Source organism: Megascapheus bottae, chromosome 1 (assembly GCF_031878675.1).
Source record: "Megascapheus bottae isolate mThoBot1 chromosome 1, mThoBot2.hap1, whole genome shotgun sequence".
NCBI classification, from domain to species: Eukaryota; Metazoa; Chordata; class Mammalia; order Rodentia; family Geomyidae; genus Megascapheus; species Megascapheus bottae.
In genome coordinates, this window is record NC_143509.1 from 67,659,564 (window position 1) to 67,677,506 (window position 17,943).

The window sequence follows — 17,943 nt, forward strand, 5'->3', positions numbered from 1 at the left end:
GTGCTAGCAGTGGGGTATCAGATGACAGACAAGATGAATAAGTGAAGTGTAGTGTGGTAGATACTGGTAAGTGCTAAGGAGAAAAGCAAGCAAGGGGCAGGCAAGGGAAGCTATCTGGGTGATATGATAAATGAGAATTGCAGTTTTAGGCAAGGGTTCTGAGAAACTAGAGAAAACCTAGAGAAGGGCTGGGCTAGGGGTGACACACAAGTCTGTAGCATACATCAAGAGAGGAGTGGAGTTGGAGTGTTAGTGCGAAATGATTTGGGAAGAGAAACGGAAATTGTGGAGAGAACAGAGAAATCAGATTTGATTGCTCAGGGGACGTCCATTGCTCTCTTATATGCTAGTTTTCTTCACTCAGTTTACATTACCTGCCATTATAGGACATAGTTGTCTTCTTATTCGTTTAATATTTTCTCCAGTAGAAATTTTCTCCCATGAAGGCAAACTTTGAACTCTCTAACTTTGACCCACACCATGAACTCCATTTTAAGGAAGCCGTTGATGAGCAGAGGGGAGAGGTCAGGTCATGGTATTAATGGCACAGACAGAACAGAAAGGCCTGTGGAATTTGGCAGATAGGCCTTTGCTTACTTGGCCCCTTTTCTATTTCTGACAGCAGTACTCATGTGGGGTAGTGGGGATAAATCACAGGAATAAGAGGAAAGCAATGAGATAAAGGTATCAACCAATTCTGAAGTTTCCTTAACAACAGTTTAATAAGTGCTATGCAATCCATTTTTGCTCTGTGATTTTTCTCTTTTCTTTAACTTGTTTATGACACATTTATCTTCTTTAAATAGAAAACGGTGCACTTGGTGTTATCTGATCCATTGCATCTTTTGGAGAACTAGCAAACCTTACACTACTCATTATTAACATAACTGTAATTAAGGTGTCTTAAATCTCATGTTAAGATTTAACTATAATCTCATTTACTGTATGGGAGGGAGATGCTGTCTGTTTATGATTAGGTAGGAATTTTAAGAGAGACTCTGATTAAGATGCAATGTATTCATACACTTTTTTTTTTGTCAGTCATGGGATTTGAACTCTGGGCCTGGACATCATCCCTGAGCTCTTCAGTCTAAGGCTAGTGCTCTACCAGTGCCACTTCTGGTTTTCTTGTGCTTAATTGAAGATAAGAGTCTCATGGACTTTTATGCCTGGGCTGGCTCTGAACCAGTTCCTCAGATCTTAGCCTCCTGCGTAGCTAGGATTACAAGTGTAAGCCACTGGCTCCTCATGCTCTGCTTTTGTTAAATGACAATTCCTCTAGATAACTGCTTAAAGATAATTAATAATAATTTAAAAATATATATCTAGGGCCTGAAGGGTGGCCTGGTGGTAGAGTGCTTGCCTAGCATGCACAAAGCCCAGAGTTCAATTCCTTGGCACCACATCCACAGAAAAAGCTGGAAGTGGTGCTGTGGCTCAAATGGTAAGAGTTCTAGCCTTGAGAATGCCCTAGGATAGTGCCCAGGTCCTGAGTTCAAGCCTCAAGACTGTCAACACACACACACACACACACACACACACACACACACACACACACACACACACACACACAGGCACTGATCTCCAAACTGCAGAAAATAAACTATAGATAAACCTAAGGCACAGAAGGATAACTTCATGTCTTGTCTCATCAAGAAACCTTTAACACCTTCCAGGCTATACTAGATTGTTGTAAAAGGCAACATCTTAGGAAATAAGATAAAGATACAATGTTATTTGAAAGAAAATACTGTAGGGAGTGAAGTTACTCAAAAACTGTTTTAGCCAGGCACCAGTGGCTCATACCTGTAATCCTAGCTACTCAGGAGGCTGAGATCTGAGGATCATGGTTCAAAGCCAGCCCAGACATGAAGGTCTAGAAGACTTTTATCTCTAATTACCCATCAGAATAAAACGAAAGTAGTACTGTGGCTCAGGTGGTAGACTTAAGCTGAGGAGCTCAGGGATAACATCCAGAACCTGAGTTCAAACCCCACGACTGATAAGAAAATGTTTTAAATAGTGCTGTATACTTACAATCTAAAAAATAAAGCAAATACAGGGAAGGAAAGGAGATATCATCTGTGGTAGAGATGCTATGTCTTGGGACAAGTGACATCTTTGAAGGCATATGCCAACTGAATGGATGTTTCCATTCAAAGCAGAGGATTAAACACAGAGCATGAGAGTAATTGATTACATGTAGCTTTGTTAATGTTCTCTGTTGGTAGTAATGTCATTTTTATTAACCTTGTACACTTCCATTGGACAAGGTCTTATGTAATTTCATTATAAGAAAAAGAAAATCATTGAAGAAAATGAAGACATCGTTTCATACATCTTAACTAGGATTGTCATAGATTAAAGGAAAAAATGCAAATAGTTCTTTATGTGACTGCTATTTGTTGTAGAAATACTCTATGTTATCTACATACTTAAAAATTTGCCCCCCCAACCTCTGCATTGTTTAGTCTGAGACACTTAATGTCATTTAGCTTTTCCTTGAATGTCAGTACAGCAGAAGAGAACTTTTATAATGCTATACATTTTAAAGCCATTTTCAAAAGATTTTTGCAAAATTAACCTATAAAATACACGTTTTGATTACTTCTAGAAGCATACATTTATATATAATATAAGCTTGAAGGTATTTTGAAATAAACAACAGTAACTTAAAAGCAGCTTGACTTGTTTTCCCCTACCCATAAAGCTGCTCCTGTATGGATGAAATAAATGGCAGTGATGGACAGCTACCCAGCTCTTTCGTTGCTAGGTTACATATGTGCCCATTTAACCTGCCTGCTGACAGCAGTTTAAATAGTGTTATGTGCCTTTGTTTCCTGAGAGAGAAGGGAAAAGAAAAAGTAGATTGAGGGGGTGGGGAGAGGGAAATGGGGACAAAAACATGAGAGGGGGTATCAATGTGTGAGAAGTAATGCACCTATTCCCTGACGAATGTAACTGTAACCCCTCTATACATTACTCCAACAATAAAAAGCGGATATCCTCTTCAGATCAGGAATAAGTCTAGGAATATCTGGCATCCCCATGACTTATATCACGTATCAAGATAAGAGACACAGTAATATATAAAAAAGACACTTGGAGCCCTTTCCTTAAAGGGCATATACATCCTCTGCTCTCTCCTCTCCTCTCCTCTCCTCTCTTCTCTCCTCTCTCTTCCCTCTCCTCCCGTCCCCTTCCCCTCTTTTCCTCTCCTCTCCTCTCATCTCCTCTCCTCTCCTCTCCTCTCTTCTCCTCTCCTCTCTCTTCCCTCTCCTCCCGTCCCCTTCCCCTCTTTTCCTCTCCTCTCCTCTCCTCTCCTCTCCTCTCCTCTCCTCTCCTCTCTTCTCCTCTCCTCTCTTTCCCCTCTCCTCCCATCCCCTTCCCCTCTTTTCCTCTCCTCTCCATTCCTCTCCTCTCCTCTGCTCTGCTCTGCTTTGCCCTGCCCTGCCCTGCCCTGCCCTGCTTGTTGTGTCCCTGTGTGTCTCTCTTCCAAAGAACAGTACTCTGAAAAATTAAGTTTATGTGACTCTTGTAATATTGACCTTAAAAAAATGCCCCAGATAAAGGACAGTCCCTCTCCATTCTTCACCTCACATGTACACCAACCCTCCACCTTCTGCATTCAACATACTGGGGTTCTGAACCCCTTTTAGAAGGTTCTTTGGTGTTCTGTCAGAAGATGAGACTTTCCTTCCCCTAACACTCCAGGTGAGTTCTCCAACCCCATCCCCACATGCTTGCCTATTACGCTTCAAAGCACTCTGCCCGGGCCAGGAGTTTGGCCTAGTGGTAGAGTGCTTGCATAGCATGCACGAAGACCCAGGTTCAATTCCTTGGTACCACATACTTGGAAAAAAGCCAGAAGTGGTGCTGAGGCTCAAGTGGTAGAGTTCTAGCCTTGAGAAAAAAACAAATCCAAGGACAGTGCATAGGCCCTGAGCTTAAGCCCAGGACTGGCAAAAAACAAAAGCAAACAAACAAAGCACTCTGCCCCAGCTTGCACTGATCTTGAGCTCCTACTCTGTGTCTGCTTAGCAATCAGCATGTCATAGCCTCCTCCACATTTTCTGGTTGCTCCTGGTGAATCAAGTACTTGACTTTTGACTTCATTAGAGACATTCTTATATCTTGTAAAATGGGAAGTTTTACAGTATCTGTACAAATATTGATAGAAATTCAAGAATACTTTCTTACAAAAAGATAAGAATAAAGATGACAGTGCTGAGCAGTCATCTTGAGATACACGACACTACTGTGTTCCCACTCTTCCCAATGTGTGCACAAACTTTCTGTAAAGTGTAGTATTTTATCCTTCTATGTAAACATCATATTGCAAGGTCATGTTGCACAACCCTAAGACATGTACAGTTTTAAATAAAGAGCTTTTTTTTTTCCAGATTCTGGATGATGACATTGATATTGCCCTGAAACAAGAAAAACCAGAAGTTTCTCTTGAAAACAGAGGTAAAAATAACCAGTGTGCTTAGACTAGCTCTAATACTTGAATCATTTTCCATGGAACTGATGTGACAGCCTCATACACAGATCAGGAGTTTGTCAGAAATTTGTACCTACAAAGATTTCTTGTTCTACAAGTGGGACTAGGATCAAGGGAGCCCCTTCTTGCCAAGAGCAATGTCCCCTCCAAACTGATAGAATGTGGGGGGCTCCCACAGACTTTGTCACTCTCCATATTGAGTTCCACTTAGAATTTTGTTGAGGATGTATATCAGGAGTACAGTTTTCCCAAAATATTTTTTTAAAATAATACCCTCATACTTTTATTGCTTTTTATTGTTATAGACATACATTGTTATCCAGGACTGGCCTTAAACATGATCCTCTGTCTAGTCACCCAGTAGCTGAATTGCCGCTATGAAGCATCATGTCATTTGATGGATGAGATAGGGCTCTTATTACCTTTTTTCTTTCTTTCTTCCTTTTATTTTCTTTCTGTATTGGCCTCAAACCTAAATCTTCCCCTTCTCCCCCTCCTGAATAACTAGGACTACAAACAAGAACCACATTACCCATCCTGTTTTGAATCTTTCATTTCTTTGATGCTTTTCATGTTTCCTCTGACATCCTGAGGATATTTTAACAAATGTGTTTGCTCTGGGCTGGAAGTTTGGCCTAGTGGTAGAGTGCCACATACGTAGAAAAAGCCAGAGGTGGTGCCGTGGTTCTAGTGGTAGAGCTCTAGCCTTGAGAAAGCCCAAAGACAGTGCTCAGGCCCTGAGTTTAAGCCCCAGGACTGGCAAAAAATGTATTTATTCTAAGTTCATGGAATATGAAGTGTTACAACTTGAACTTTTTTATCATAGAATTGACAGCTAAAACTTGAACTTATCACAGAGTTGAGATTTTACACTATCTAAGCCAAAGATCACCTCCCTGGATAAGAAAAAAAAAAGCAGCAGAAACCCTGAAAACAAATTAGACTCATTATGATTCTTTTATTGTTCACTGTATTATTATTATTATCATACATACTCTCTTTGATTTTAGCATATAACTAGGTCCAAATAACATTTTCATTGCCACTTTCTTTTTTTTAAAGATTTTATTAAAATTGATTTTTGCATCATATTTCAAATGTCATGTTTACAAATAAGTATTCAAGAAGGGAATCTCTATATACAATCCCTGGCACAAATTTTAGAACATAATTAAAATTAAGCTGAGGGTTTGTATGTCATAGATACATATTAATGTATGTAATAAAACATATAGAGTATATAGCCCATCATAGATTTTTATGTCTATGTAGTTATGTTTATATCTCCAACACCATGTCCATAACCTTGGGTACTCAAATACTGAGTCATTGCTCTTGTACTGTTTGGATCTAAGACCCACATATTAAGGATACCTTGCGCCTTTAGTTTCTTTGGTTGTGACTTACCTCACTCAACTTGATTTGCTCAAATTTTATCCACTTCCCAGTGAATGCCATTTTTTTATCTTGTTTGTTTTCAAGATGTTTTGAAGTCTTCATGGTCTCTGAACATTGGCTGAGACTGCTTCTGCCTGTCAACCCACTCCATCATTTTGTGTTCACTCTTGGTGATAAGCTACCTGTATTGGCTTCAACTCTGGGCCTGGGTGCTGTCCCTGAGCTCTTCAGTTCAAGGCCACTGCTCTACTCCTTGAGCCATAGCGCCACTTCCAGTTTTCTAATCGTTAATTGGAGATAAGAATCTCACGGACCTTAGTCCCTGAGCTGGCAGATCTCAGCTGCCTGAGTAGCTAAGATTACAGGCAAGAGCCTGGCTGATTTTTTAATTTTAAAAGCAAACTTTTTTTAAACTGTATACAGATATTACTGTCTTCAAGTGTGATCCTGTTGGCTTTCCAAATTGTGATGGAAAAATATACAATATAACTTTGGCCTTAAATTAATTTCAAATACATATTCTGGGTTAGACAGGAACAAACTGGGAAATATTCTTAAATGATTATAATTATGCATTCATTGCCCATTAATTTTATTTATTTATTTTACTTAGAATGCAGACCAGTCAGTAAAACCTCTCTATCCATTCTATTTTTCGAGAAGGAGCTTAGTAGGTTCTCATTTGTTCACCTATCACCTAAACCTTTCCTTGCTGCTATCCTGTTTACTTGCCTTTCAATAACCTTGAAGTTGTTGATAAAAATAGATATTTGAAAAATAATAACAAAGCAGTGTAGAGATTTTTTTTTTTGGCCAGTCCTGGGCTTGAGCTCAGGGCCTGAGCACTGTCCTTGGACTTTCTCAAGGCTAGCACTCTACCACTAGAGCCTCAGCACCATTTCCGGCTTTTTTCTATGTATATGGTACTGAGGAATTGAACCTGGGTCTTCGTGCATGCTAGACAAGCACTTTACCACTAGGCCAAACTCCCGGTCCCAAGTGTACAGATTTTTTAAAAAGATACATTCACTCATTGCTCATATTGTCCACAAGGTGCTCTTAGAGTTGAAGAGCTACACTAGAACTAAGGACTGGAAACTAACAATCAGTCATCAATCCTTAGGTTTCTGAATAAGAAGCTGAGTAAGAGACTCCATGTGTCTTCTTGCCTTAAAGAAATTGAACTCGCTCACATTTTCTTTTAATTAAGATTTGTCAAAATGGTTTGAACTTGAACCTAACATAAACACACATGGTAAAATAGAGAGACCAGTAACTGTCTTGACAGATGTTAAGAAGAGCTGCTCACTCATCTATACTATGGTAATAAACGCAATAAAACATTACCTGTAGAAGTTCTCACAGAGATTCTTATAAATATCTTTAAGAACATATTACAGTCAGTTTTAAAATTGGCACAATTTACATATGGACGTGTGACTGTATACTACTATACAAGTAGTTAATGAACCAACATTTCTTTTTCTTTCTTTCTTTTTTTTTTTTTTTTGCCAGTCCTGGGCTTGGGCTCAGGGCTTGAGCACTGTCCTTGGACTTTCTCAAGGCTAGCACTCTACCACTAGAGCCTCAGCACCACTTCTGGCTTTTTGATATGTATGTGGGGTACCGAGGAATCGAACCTGGGTCTTCACGCATGCTAGGCAAGCACTCTACCACTAGGCCAAACTCCTGGCCCCAAACCAACATTTCTTTTGGTTCATTTTACTGTGTGAACATCAAAATGTAATTGTCTTCACTTTTGTCTATTTTCTTTCTTGAAGAAAAAAAGGAACCATACAATGATACTCCAGCAATTAAAGGAAAATACCCATTGCTTAACCAGAAAAGGTAAGTGTATAATTGTATAAGTTCCAGGTGAGTGAAATTATAGCATTGAAAAGTAATTATCAATGTTTAAATACAAGAAGAAAGATAATAATAGTAACAGGCAATTAAGAATGGAACCACATTTTACAACATGAAACAAAGAGCAGAAATTCACCTTTTCCCAGCCTGTATTATTTATTTCATGAGAATCTGAGAAAAAATGAAAGGGAATAGGCAAATAAGCCATTAGAATGGTCATAATACAGCCAAAGAGTTGAACATGTCACACTTAATATGACTATGAATTAATGACCTGATATTTTTCCTAGGTGGTTCATTAACTAACCATTAAACATAAATGTAATTATAATTTTTACATTCTAGAATTTACTTAACTTAGAATTTTGTCACAAAGCTGGATATTTTCTTTTTTAAAGAAAAATGTTTTTTTGTTTTGTTTTGTTTTGTTTTTTGTTTTTTGTGGGTCATGTGTCTTGGACTTGGCCTGGGCGCTGTCCCTGAGCTCTTCAGCTCAAGGCTACCACCCTACCATTGAGCCAAGCCCCATTCCTATTTTCTAATGGTTAATTGGAGATAAGAGTCTCAGGTCCCTTTGGCTTTGAACCTTGATTCTCAGATCCTAGCCTCCTGAATAGCTAGAATTACAGGAGTGACCCACTGAGCCCAGCTCTTACTTTTTTTAAAAAATTTTATTTTGTTTTATCATCAGGATTATGTATAGAGGGGTTACAGTTGCATCCATCAGGTAGTAGGTACATTACTTATGGAAAATTGTTACCCCTTCTCATGTTTTTCTCCCACTTTCCCTCCCCTCACTCCCTCCCACTCATACTTTTTCCCTTATCTTACCATTTTCAAATAAATAAACACACACATATATACATATATATATATATATATATATATATAAAATATACCAGGTACCAAAGCCAGATACAGTAGCAACTTGAGATAAACCTTGAGGGGGAAAAGAGAGAAAAGAAATACCTTCTCATAGTACATTAAGAACAATAATAACAAAGATAAACCTCTCGTTTCCATAACCTGGAATTCATTTTGCTTAGCCTCATCCTATATGGCCATATGTACTTAGCTTTTGGGCTATTGTGATCCTCTGCTAAGATAATTTTAGACATATACTAATTGTTACAAATGAGGGAAACCATGAGCCTATGCTTCTTTGGTCTGACTTACTTCACTTGATATGATTTTTTTCCCAAGTCTTTCCATTTTACTACAAATGGGATGATGTCATTTTTTCTGATGGCCGCATAAAATTCTATTGTGTAAATATACCACATCTTCTTGATCCTTTCACACACTAAGAGGCATCTGGATTGGTTCCATGTATTAGCTATGGTGAATAATGCTACAATAAACATGGTTGTGCTGGTAAGTTTAGTATGGCTTTGTTTCTGCACATTTAGGTAAATGCCCAGGAATGGGATTGCTGGGTCATAAGGGAGCTCTATGTTTAGTCTTTTCAGGAACAGCCACATTGCTTTCCAGAGTGGTTGAATAAGTTTACATTCCCACCAGCAGTGTAGTAGCGAGCCCTTCTGGCCACATCCCCACCTGTTGTTATTAGATTTCTTGATCATGGCCATTCTAACTAGAGTAAGGTGGAATCTCATGGTTGTTTTGACTTGCATTTCTTTTTTTTCTTTTTTTAATTGTAATTAATAGAAGGTTTATATTATATTTGCCAGATAGTAGGTGCATTACTTCACAAACATCGATACTCCTTCTCATGTTTTTGTCCCCATTTCCCTCCTCCCACCCCCTCCCCTCATCTTGTTTTCCCCTCTTCCCTATCCTATTTCAAATAAACATATATACAGTGTACAAGATAACAAGGTAGGGTACTGTAACAATATGAGATAACTATGGGACAACAAAATTTCATTTCTTTTATAGCCAGAGAAGTTGAACATTAATTCATGTGTCTATAGGCCATTCTTATTTCCCCTTCAGCGAAATCTCTCTTTAAGTCTTTAGCCCACCTTTTTAATGGGATGGTTGTTTCTTTGAGGATTTGTTTTAGAGGGATTTAATCTTTTGAGCTGTGGGTATATTTTGGATATAAGATCCTTGTCCATTTTATGGCAAGTGAAGAACTTTTCCCACTCTGTGGGCTTTCTTTTTATCTTGCTGGCTATGTCCTTTGCCATACAGAAGCTCTGCAGTTTAATGCAATCCCATTTGTCCAAACTTTCTTTAATTTGTTGCATTATTAAGAAAGTTTCAACCCATGCCAAGGAGCCCAAGTGTGTTTCCTATTTCTTCCTGTAAAATTTTCAGGGTATCTGCTTTTACTTCAAAGTCTTTGATCCATTTGGAGTTGATTCTGGTGCAGAGAGACAGATAAGGATCCAACTTTAGTTTTCTACATGTACTTACCCAATTCTGTCACTATCATTTCTTCCAGCCAGTATTTTTGGTTTCCTTATCAAAAATTAAGTGGCCATAGGTCTGTGGGTTAATTTCTGGGTCTTCAGTTCTATTTCATTGATCCTCAGGCCTGTTCTTGTGCCAATACCAAGCTATTTTTATTGCTATAGCTTTGTAGTAGAGTTTGAAGTTTGGTATTGATATTTTTCCAGTGCTGTTCTTTCTGCAAAGACTTGTTCTTGCTATTCAGGGTCTTTTATTATTCCATATGAATATTTGGATCACTTTCTCTATTTCATTAAAGAACAATGTTGGGATATTGATGGGTATTGCATTGAATCTATAGACAGCCTTTGGCAGTACTGACATTTTCACAATGTTAATTTTTCCAATCCAGGAGCATGGGAGGTTTTTTCATTTCCTTAGGTATGTTTTAACTTCCTTTTTTAGGTTTTTAAAGTTTTCATCATAGAGTTCCTTTACTTCTTTGGTTAAGTTAATTCCCTAGTATTCTATTTTCTTTGAGGCTATTGCAAAAGGAATTGGCTTCCTGATTTCAGTGTCGCTCTTTGCATTTGTTGGCATACAGGAAAGCCATTGATTTTTGAGAGTTAATTTTATACCCTGCTACTTTGCCAAAGTTTTGTATTAGTTCAAATTTCAGAGTGGAGTCCATATGGTTCTTTCTTTAAATTTTTTTTGGGGGGGCCAGTCCTGGGCTTAAGCTCAGGGCCTGAGCACTGTCCTTGGACTTTCTCAAGGCTAGAGCTCTACCACTTGAGCCTCAGCACCACTTCCAGCTTTTTTTTTTTCTATGTATGTGGTACCGAGCAATTGAACCTGGGTCTTTGTGCATGCTAGGCAAGCATTCTACCACTAGGCCAAACTCCCAGCCCCGGTTCTTTCTTTAATTTTAAGGCTGCTGCTGGTCCTTTGTGATTTTTTTTTTTTTGCCAGTCCTGGGGCTTGAACTCAGGGCCTGGGCGTGCACTGTTCTTGAACTTTCTCAAGGCTAGAGTTCTACCACTTGAGCCACAGCACCATTTCTGGCTTTTTCCATGTATGTGGTGCCAAGGGACTCAACTGCAATCTATGTGCATGCTAGGCAAGCACTCTACCATGTTCTTGGCCCCCCATATGATTCCTTACATACAGAATCATGACATCTACAAAGAAGGACAGCTTCACTTCCTCCTTCCCTATTTGGATCCCCTTTATGTTTGCTTCTTGCCTTATTGCTCTGGCTAGGAATTTTAATACCATACTGAAGGGGAATGAAGAGAGTGGGCACTTTTGTCTCATTCTTGATTTTAGTGGGAATGGCTTTAACCTTTTGCCATCAAGTATAATGCTAGCTGTAGGTTTGACATGTATAACATTTATTATACTGAGGAATGTTCCCTGAATTCCTAGTTTCCCCAGAGCTTTTAGCAAGAAGGGGTGTTGGATTTTATCAAATGCTTTTTCTTCCTCAATTGAGATAACCATGTGATTCTTGCATTTGCTCCTGTTGATGTGATGAAAAATTTTTATTTTCTATTTCTTTTGTTCTGACATATAGACTTTTGTTTGTTATTATTATACGTAGTATTTTAACATAAAATTATATAAATTGTATATATTTATGGTATACACCATGATGACTTGAAACTTGGATATAGAGTCAGCTAAATTAAGCAAATAACTTGTGGACTGTCTCATGCTGCACTTTATAGTTGTACAAAGGAGTTGCTGTTCAACAAATCATAAGTTTATAAGTACAATGTGTCTTGATTGATAGCACCTCTTTTTATCATTCTCCCCCACCCTTCCCAACCCAATCCCTGGATATTTTCAAGATCCATTAGAACTTAAAAATATGCTTTCAAGGAAACCATCGCTTACTTGTTCTATAGGCTTATCTAGGCTGCTTTCCAGTCCTTTAGACTTCTGCCCAAGGACACAGTGTAATAATATGCAGGAATAACAATAATTCAGGAATAATAACAGAGGAGCTTTCATTTGCACCTATGAATTGACAGGGGAGTTAATGACTCCACCACTCAAATCGAACTGTCTCCTTCTCCCTATCACCTTCAAAGTCATGTACAGACTCCTTAGCATGGTGCAATATCCCTTCACTCTCTGTCCCTTTAGTTGTCACCTTGCTTCTCTGTAGTTCCAAATTATTTGTAGCTTTAGCACATCCTTCTCCTCTTTCCCCTTTCTCCTTCATTTGAATTCCTTCTACAACCTGTGTACAAGTCTCCATGACTCTTGCATTCAGTCTTAGTCAGCTCAGTGTTTTCCTCTTTGGGGCCTCCACTCAGGCAAATATCAGTGTTCACCAAATCCCAGCTGCTGTCATCAGGTTCCCCATAGTTCCTTCAACTTCAGTGATTATGTGCTGAATGACATTTATGCTTTGACACACAAGCAGCCATTCACAGTCAGGTGGAATTGTCTGACTGGAAATCCACCTTCACATTGTAAACAAGCTTCCTTCAGACAAAATCATGTCTTGTGTCCATAATGAAATCTCTGAGAAGTCATTCCTGAAAACTCATTCCCCGAAGGATGTCATATTCTACAATGTGATGAAGAATCCTTTTGGATATTTTTTAAAGAATTCAGTAATACCTCCTTTGATAATCTGTTTTTTTTAGTCATATTTCATTCTACTATGCTGATTTTCTCTGTTTTCCACCATTAGCTAATGTTCTCCCTAGAGCAGTATCCATAAAACAGTATCATGTGTCCTGAATGGCTAATACATTTAAATATTTAAATGTAATTTTGTGTATATCACATATTTCTTTTATGTAGTTGTATATTTTTGTAGCACTGTTGACTCACAAACATAAATATTAGAACTACAGTCCATCCAAAACAATCTTAATGGAAGAAATTTATGAAACAAATTACTAACAGTAGTGATCATGAGGCAGGTGAAGTAAACATGAGAAAATGGAGTCAGGGACTCAAAGACAAACACTATTTTGGTGAATAGTTTCATTTAATTACCTGTTTTTTTTCTCTTTGTTTTGTGTTATCTTGCTTTAAGTTTGCATTCCCCCACTGAGCAGAAATATACAGTAAAAGCAAAAGCAAAAACAAAACAAAAAAACTCACTCTGGCTTTGCCTATTTACCCACATGGGCAAGTTCAATTCTGGAAGGCAAATAAAAGTATCTTAAAGAAAGGTTCTTATCCTGGGAACAAAACATGCAGTCGAATGACCCCTCTGAACACCTGTTTTCAAAGAAAACATCTTTATATTGAGTAAGGACACATACCTGCCTTAAAATAACCTCCTGAGGTAAACCATGCTGTGTTTAAAGGGTCCCCAAGAAAGCAAGCATCTATGCCACATGTCTCAGTTACTATAGCAACATAGTTTGAGGGCCAGGAGTTTGGCATAGTGGTAGCGTGCTTGCCTAGCATTCACAACGACCAGAGTTTGATTTCTCGGTACCACATATATAGAAAAAAGCCAGAAGTGGTGCTGTGGCTCAAGTGAGTTGGTAGAATTCTAGCCTTGAGAAAGCCCAAGGACAGTGCTCAGGCCCTGAGTTCAAGCCTCAGGACTGGTAAAAAATAAAAAAAATAGTTTGAAAACAAGAATAATTAAAAAGCACACCAAGTGTTCACAGTAAGAAGAAAGTAAATCAATCTCCAGTCTACCTTTCCATCTTACCTACCCTTGATGTCAGAGCACTCAGTGCTCCTCTTTACATGCATCCATATACATGCATGTCTGAGTGTGTACTTTGCTTTACTAATAAACTTTCTTGATCGCTACCTCTAAAATCATTTTCACAACATTACAAAAACAACCAAAGCAAGAACTTCTCTCTCTGGGGACCTCCTCAGCTTACTTTGATCCCATAGAAAATGATATACATAATCATTCTAACCATTTTTTGGTACTATCTGCTGAGTACTTACTGATGCTAAGCTGTGGACTAAGTGCTTTCCATCTGCCATTCAACTCTCCCAAGTAGGCTCTGTTATTACTGATAAAAGGAAAGGAAAGTCCTGCATTCTACTCCTTTGAATTTTTACCACCACTTTCAATATCACCATGAATTTCCAGCATCATTAAAATAAAATTAAATAAAGTCACAGATTTTTTCCCCCTACCCAAGAGGTAGATAACAACTGTTGTTAAGAATAATTTGTCACTCATCTATTTTTTAGGACTATTTATTTATATATGATCAGCAAATAGTAATTATTCTAGGTAAGATTTTTATGTGCAGCTATACAAAATGAACTTTTAGCATTCATTAACAAACCTTGCTTTCGTTTATACTGACATTTTACCTGTAGGAGTGAATGTTGTGAAAATGATTAGGGATGATAGCTAATGAAGTTCCTATTTTCAAATTGTAACCTTAGCTTGCCCAGTGTGCCAAGGGAGGATATAAGTCCATGTTCTGGACATGCAGCTAGCGTTTCTGTCAGTGCTGGTGACCATGTTTCTTCTTCACGAATGACATCATCTCAGAACTCATCTGTCAAGGAAACAGTGAGAAAACTCACATCTAATTTAAGGTAAAGATAAATACAGATCATTTTTACATGCTTTCTTAAACTTCCTAATCAATGAAAACTCTTCTTTGTGTGTGTGTTTATTTTTTCCCCTTCCTACAAAGCGTTAATGTGACTGGCTAAATTCATTGGAATCACTTCATGATCTCCTAGCTGCATTGAATTAGATATACTGTTTGGTTTGGTTTTGACCTAGCACTATGGATGCCAAGCACCAGTAGCTCATTCCTGTAACCCTAGCTACTTCGGAAGCTGAGACATGGAGCATTGTACTTTGAAGCCAGCCAAATAAAAAGTTGGCCAGACTCCAACTGTAAAACAAAAGGCCAGGATATAGGCAAGATTTAAATAGTAGAGCACCAATCATGATCAAGCAAACCCCACAAGTGCAGAGCCCCAAATTCAAGCCCCAATAGCCACAGAAAAGCAAATAAAAGAAACAGAACTATGGTCAGTAATTACCTATTGATGGATAATAATCCTTAATCCTCTTTGAGTACAATAAAAATTCTATTATTCTCAACTCATAAGAATCCCTATGATATTTGTATGACTTTGTTTAAAAAATCCTTTTTAAGATTTCTAAATACTGAATTTATTGGATAAACTGAATTTTACTTTTTTTGTCCAGTAAAAACATTAACATTTGTAGATGAGGTTATTTGAGGGACTTTAAATGCTTAGATCTTAGTTCTCGTAAGGAGGGAACAGAGCCTATAATTCAGTTTTCTTCTTCCCAAATGGTCTGATGCAGAAAAATCCTTATCAATACAGTTAAAGAATTCAGTTTTCAAAAGTTGTTCTAAAATACATGTCATTTTGGAGGGTAGAGGTAGGAGCAGGGGTCCCACTGAATTAGTGTGTCCCAATGGTTTTGTTGTCTTCCAAGACTTGGCTTGGGTGAGATAACAGGCTCTGGGCTTACCTCTAGCTGGAGGCATGCCCCTGGTGCTTAAATCTTTTTGTCAGTGGCTGGCAGAATTCTCTTGAAAATGAGAGTTTTCAAAGAGATGAGGGAAGAAGAAAGAGGAAGGTAGGGCTACAACTTCAACTAAATCATTAGTGTTTGTCAAAGGGGAAACCTTAGTTCTGCACCTTGGAGACTGGGGGGGGGAGGTTCATGAGATCTCTATAGTTATACCTAGAGCTATAAGTGCAACAGGTCTGTGCTCAGTGGGGCATGAAAATCACACCTGCCATAAGAAGTGTGGTACTCAGGAGTGGTATCTCATAGCAGTCATGTCCCAATAGACAAGAAGCACACTTGGTTTTGCAAAATAAGACAATGAGTTATCAGAGAAGTCAGGTTAGATGATACATTCTTGATTGACAGGCTCTTACCACCACATACCCCTGGCTTGGTAAGTTTACAGTAACCTGGAAATGAGATGTTGCAAGTTGAAAAAAAGCCACTTGTCCTATCACCTGGCTGAATGTCGGCATCATACTGTTGTGTCCAAGAGTTAGAATGTCTGAAGAATGAGATCTTCCAATGGGTTTCCTACCTGCTAGCAATAGGTTTCTTTTTTTTTTTCTTCCAAAGTTAGTAAGCTCCCTGGTTTTGCAATGGCTAGCCATGAAAGTTAGTCTGGTCTTATTTATTGATTTTAAGATTCAGACGTATGATTTGTTCAATAAAAATGGATAATATGTAATAAATTGTATTTATGCATTGACAAATATGTGTGTGCCTGCATATATCTGAATAAATGTATGATTATTACATACAATGGGAAATTGATGTATCCAATGATTAGGTCATTTTATGAGCAAGCCATGCTCTTGATAATGATAATATCATTTTCCAGTCTTTTCTATAATTGTTAGGCATTAACTGAGCTATTTTTATTAATTAATTTTCTTACTCCTACAAATTCATGAAATGTATTTTGTATTTTTTTAGTGGATGAGAAAAATACAGATTAGAGAAACCAAATAGCATATTGAAATTCACAAAGACTCAGCTACTAAGGGCAACACTAAAATCTAAGATCAGAGACTCTTGTATGGAATGCAATGCTTTTAACCATTGGTAGAAACTTTTTCCTGCTTTTTCATCTGTCATACTTGGACAAACATGTATGGATATTATAGTAGAGTTTAGATGTGCAGTTACTTAATTTTCTTTCCCAGCTGGATAAAATTCCTTTAGCCAGTACATTGTTTTCCTTATTTTTCACTTGGCTGAGTCTCACAGACTTTCCTGCCCAAGCTAGCTTTGAACCACAATCCTCTGACCTCAGCCCCTTGAGCAGCTAGGATTACAGGTGTGAAGCACCAGCACTCAGCTTTAAAACTTTAGTTGTACAGAGGAATTGCCATTTAACAAAGCAGTTCGTAAATACAGTGCATCTTGATCATTGTTGCCTTTTTTTAACATTTCTGTTTCATCCTAGATCATGCAGAAATAAAATTTTAGTTTTTTCTTGTTTCATCTTGAAGAAGAACAGAACATTATGACAATCAAGACGCTGACATGGACAAAAGCTGTAAAGAGCTAGGACATTTCTATCCCCACAAGAGTCCTTTGTTGCAGAACCCTTTTATAGCCACACCAAAGTTCCATTCCCTGATCCATATTTCCTGAAGTACACTTGGTTTCAGTGGTGAAAATAGTCCTTAGAAGTAGCTGATGCTTCTTTTTGTTAAGATGTGGAAGGGCCACTTTGGACAGGTGAGTGCTAAGTTTCTTGTCCCTGTACCTTCATTCTCCTGCTCTGCTTGTCTTCCTAGGGAGATCCTTCAGTATTTTGTTCCAGAGTGTCAACTACCAGCAGAATTTGAATACACATCTGTAGAAGAACTTCTGAAAAATTCTGATGTAAGCTGGCTTTTTTTTTAATTGCCGAGGGAATTATAAATAGTGTAAGTTTAGTCTTCAGTGTAGAAATTGGTGAAGTAGTACCTGCTAGAAGCACTTAAGTAAATAATGGTGTAAGTGAATAAATGAGTGCTTCACATAAAGCCGGCGGTGTAATCACTGTGGCCAAGGGCAAAAATAAAAGGTAGAGAACATTTTCCAGATGGAGAATGGAAGATTGTAGATGCTTCCCCCTCTCCTCAGCCTCCTGCTCTGAAAAGCTGGGCTGAATACTGCAGATCAGCTACCTTAGCTTCTTAGAGTGCCTGTTTCACCATACATCAGTGGGGACGAGAAATGTACTTACCAAATCATCTGTGGGTTGGCTACATAGGGTGTGAAGGCTGAGTTTCCCAGGGGCCCTACTCCAGTGAAGTGGAATAGTCTCCATAAGGCTTAGCCCTGTAGG

The 17,943-nt window shown here is 38.2% G+C and overlaps 1 protein-coding gene across 1 annotated transcript in view; it reads left to right on the forward strand.

Annotated features, from left to right (window-relative positions):
* The window catches only part of Morc1 (MORC family CW-type zinc finger 1), a 146,369-nt gene that overhangs the window by 118,317 nt on the left and 10,109 nt on the right, over positions 1-17,943 (forward strand). The window contains exons 26-29 of the mRNA XM_090330932.1: positions 4,404-4,470; positions 7,684-7,750; positions 14,522-14,677; positions 17,408-17,495. Of these exons, the coding sequence (XP_090187058.1) occupies positions 4,404-4,470; positions 7,684-7,750; positions 14,522-14,677; positions 17,408-17,495 (378 nt within the window). The remainder of the gene's footprint in view (positions 1-4,403; positions 4,471-7,683; positions 7,751-14,521; positions 14,678-17,407; positions 17,496-17,943) is intronic.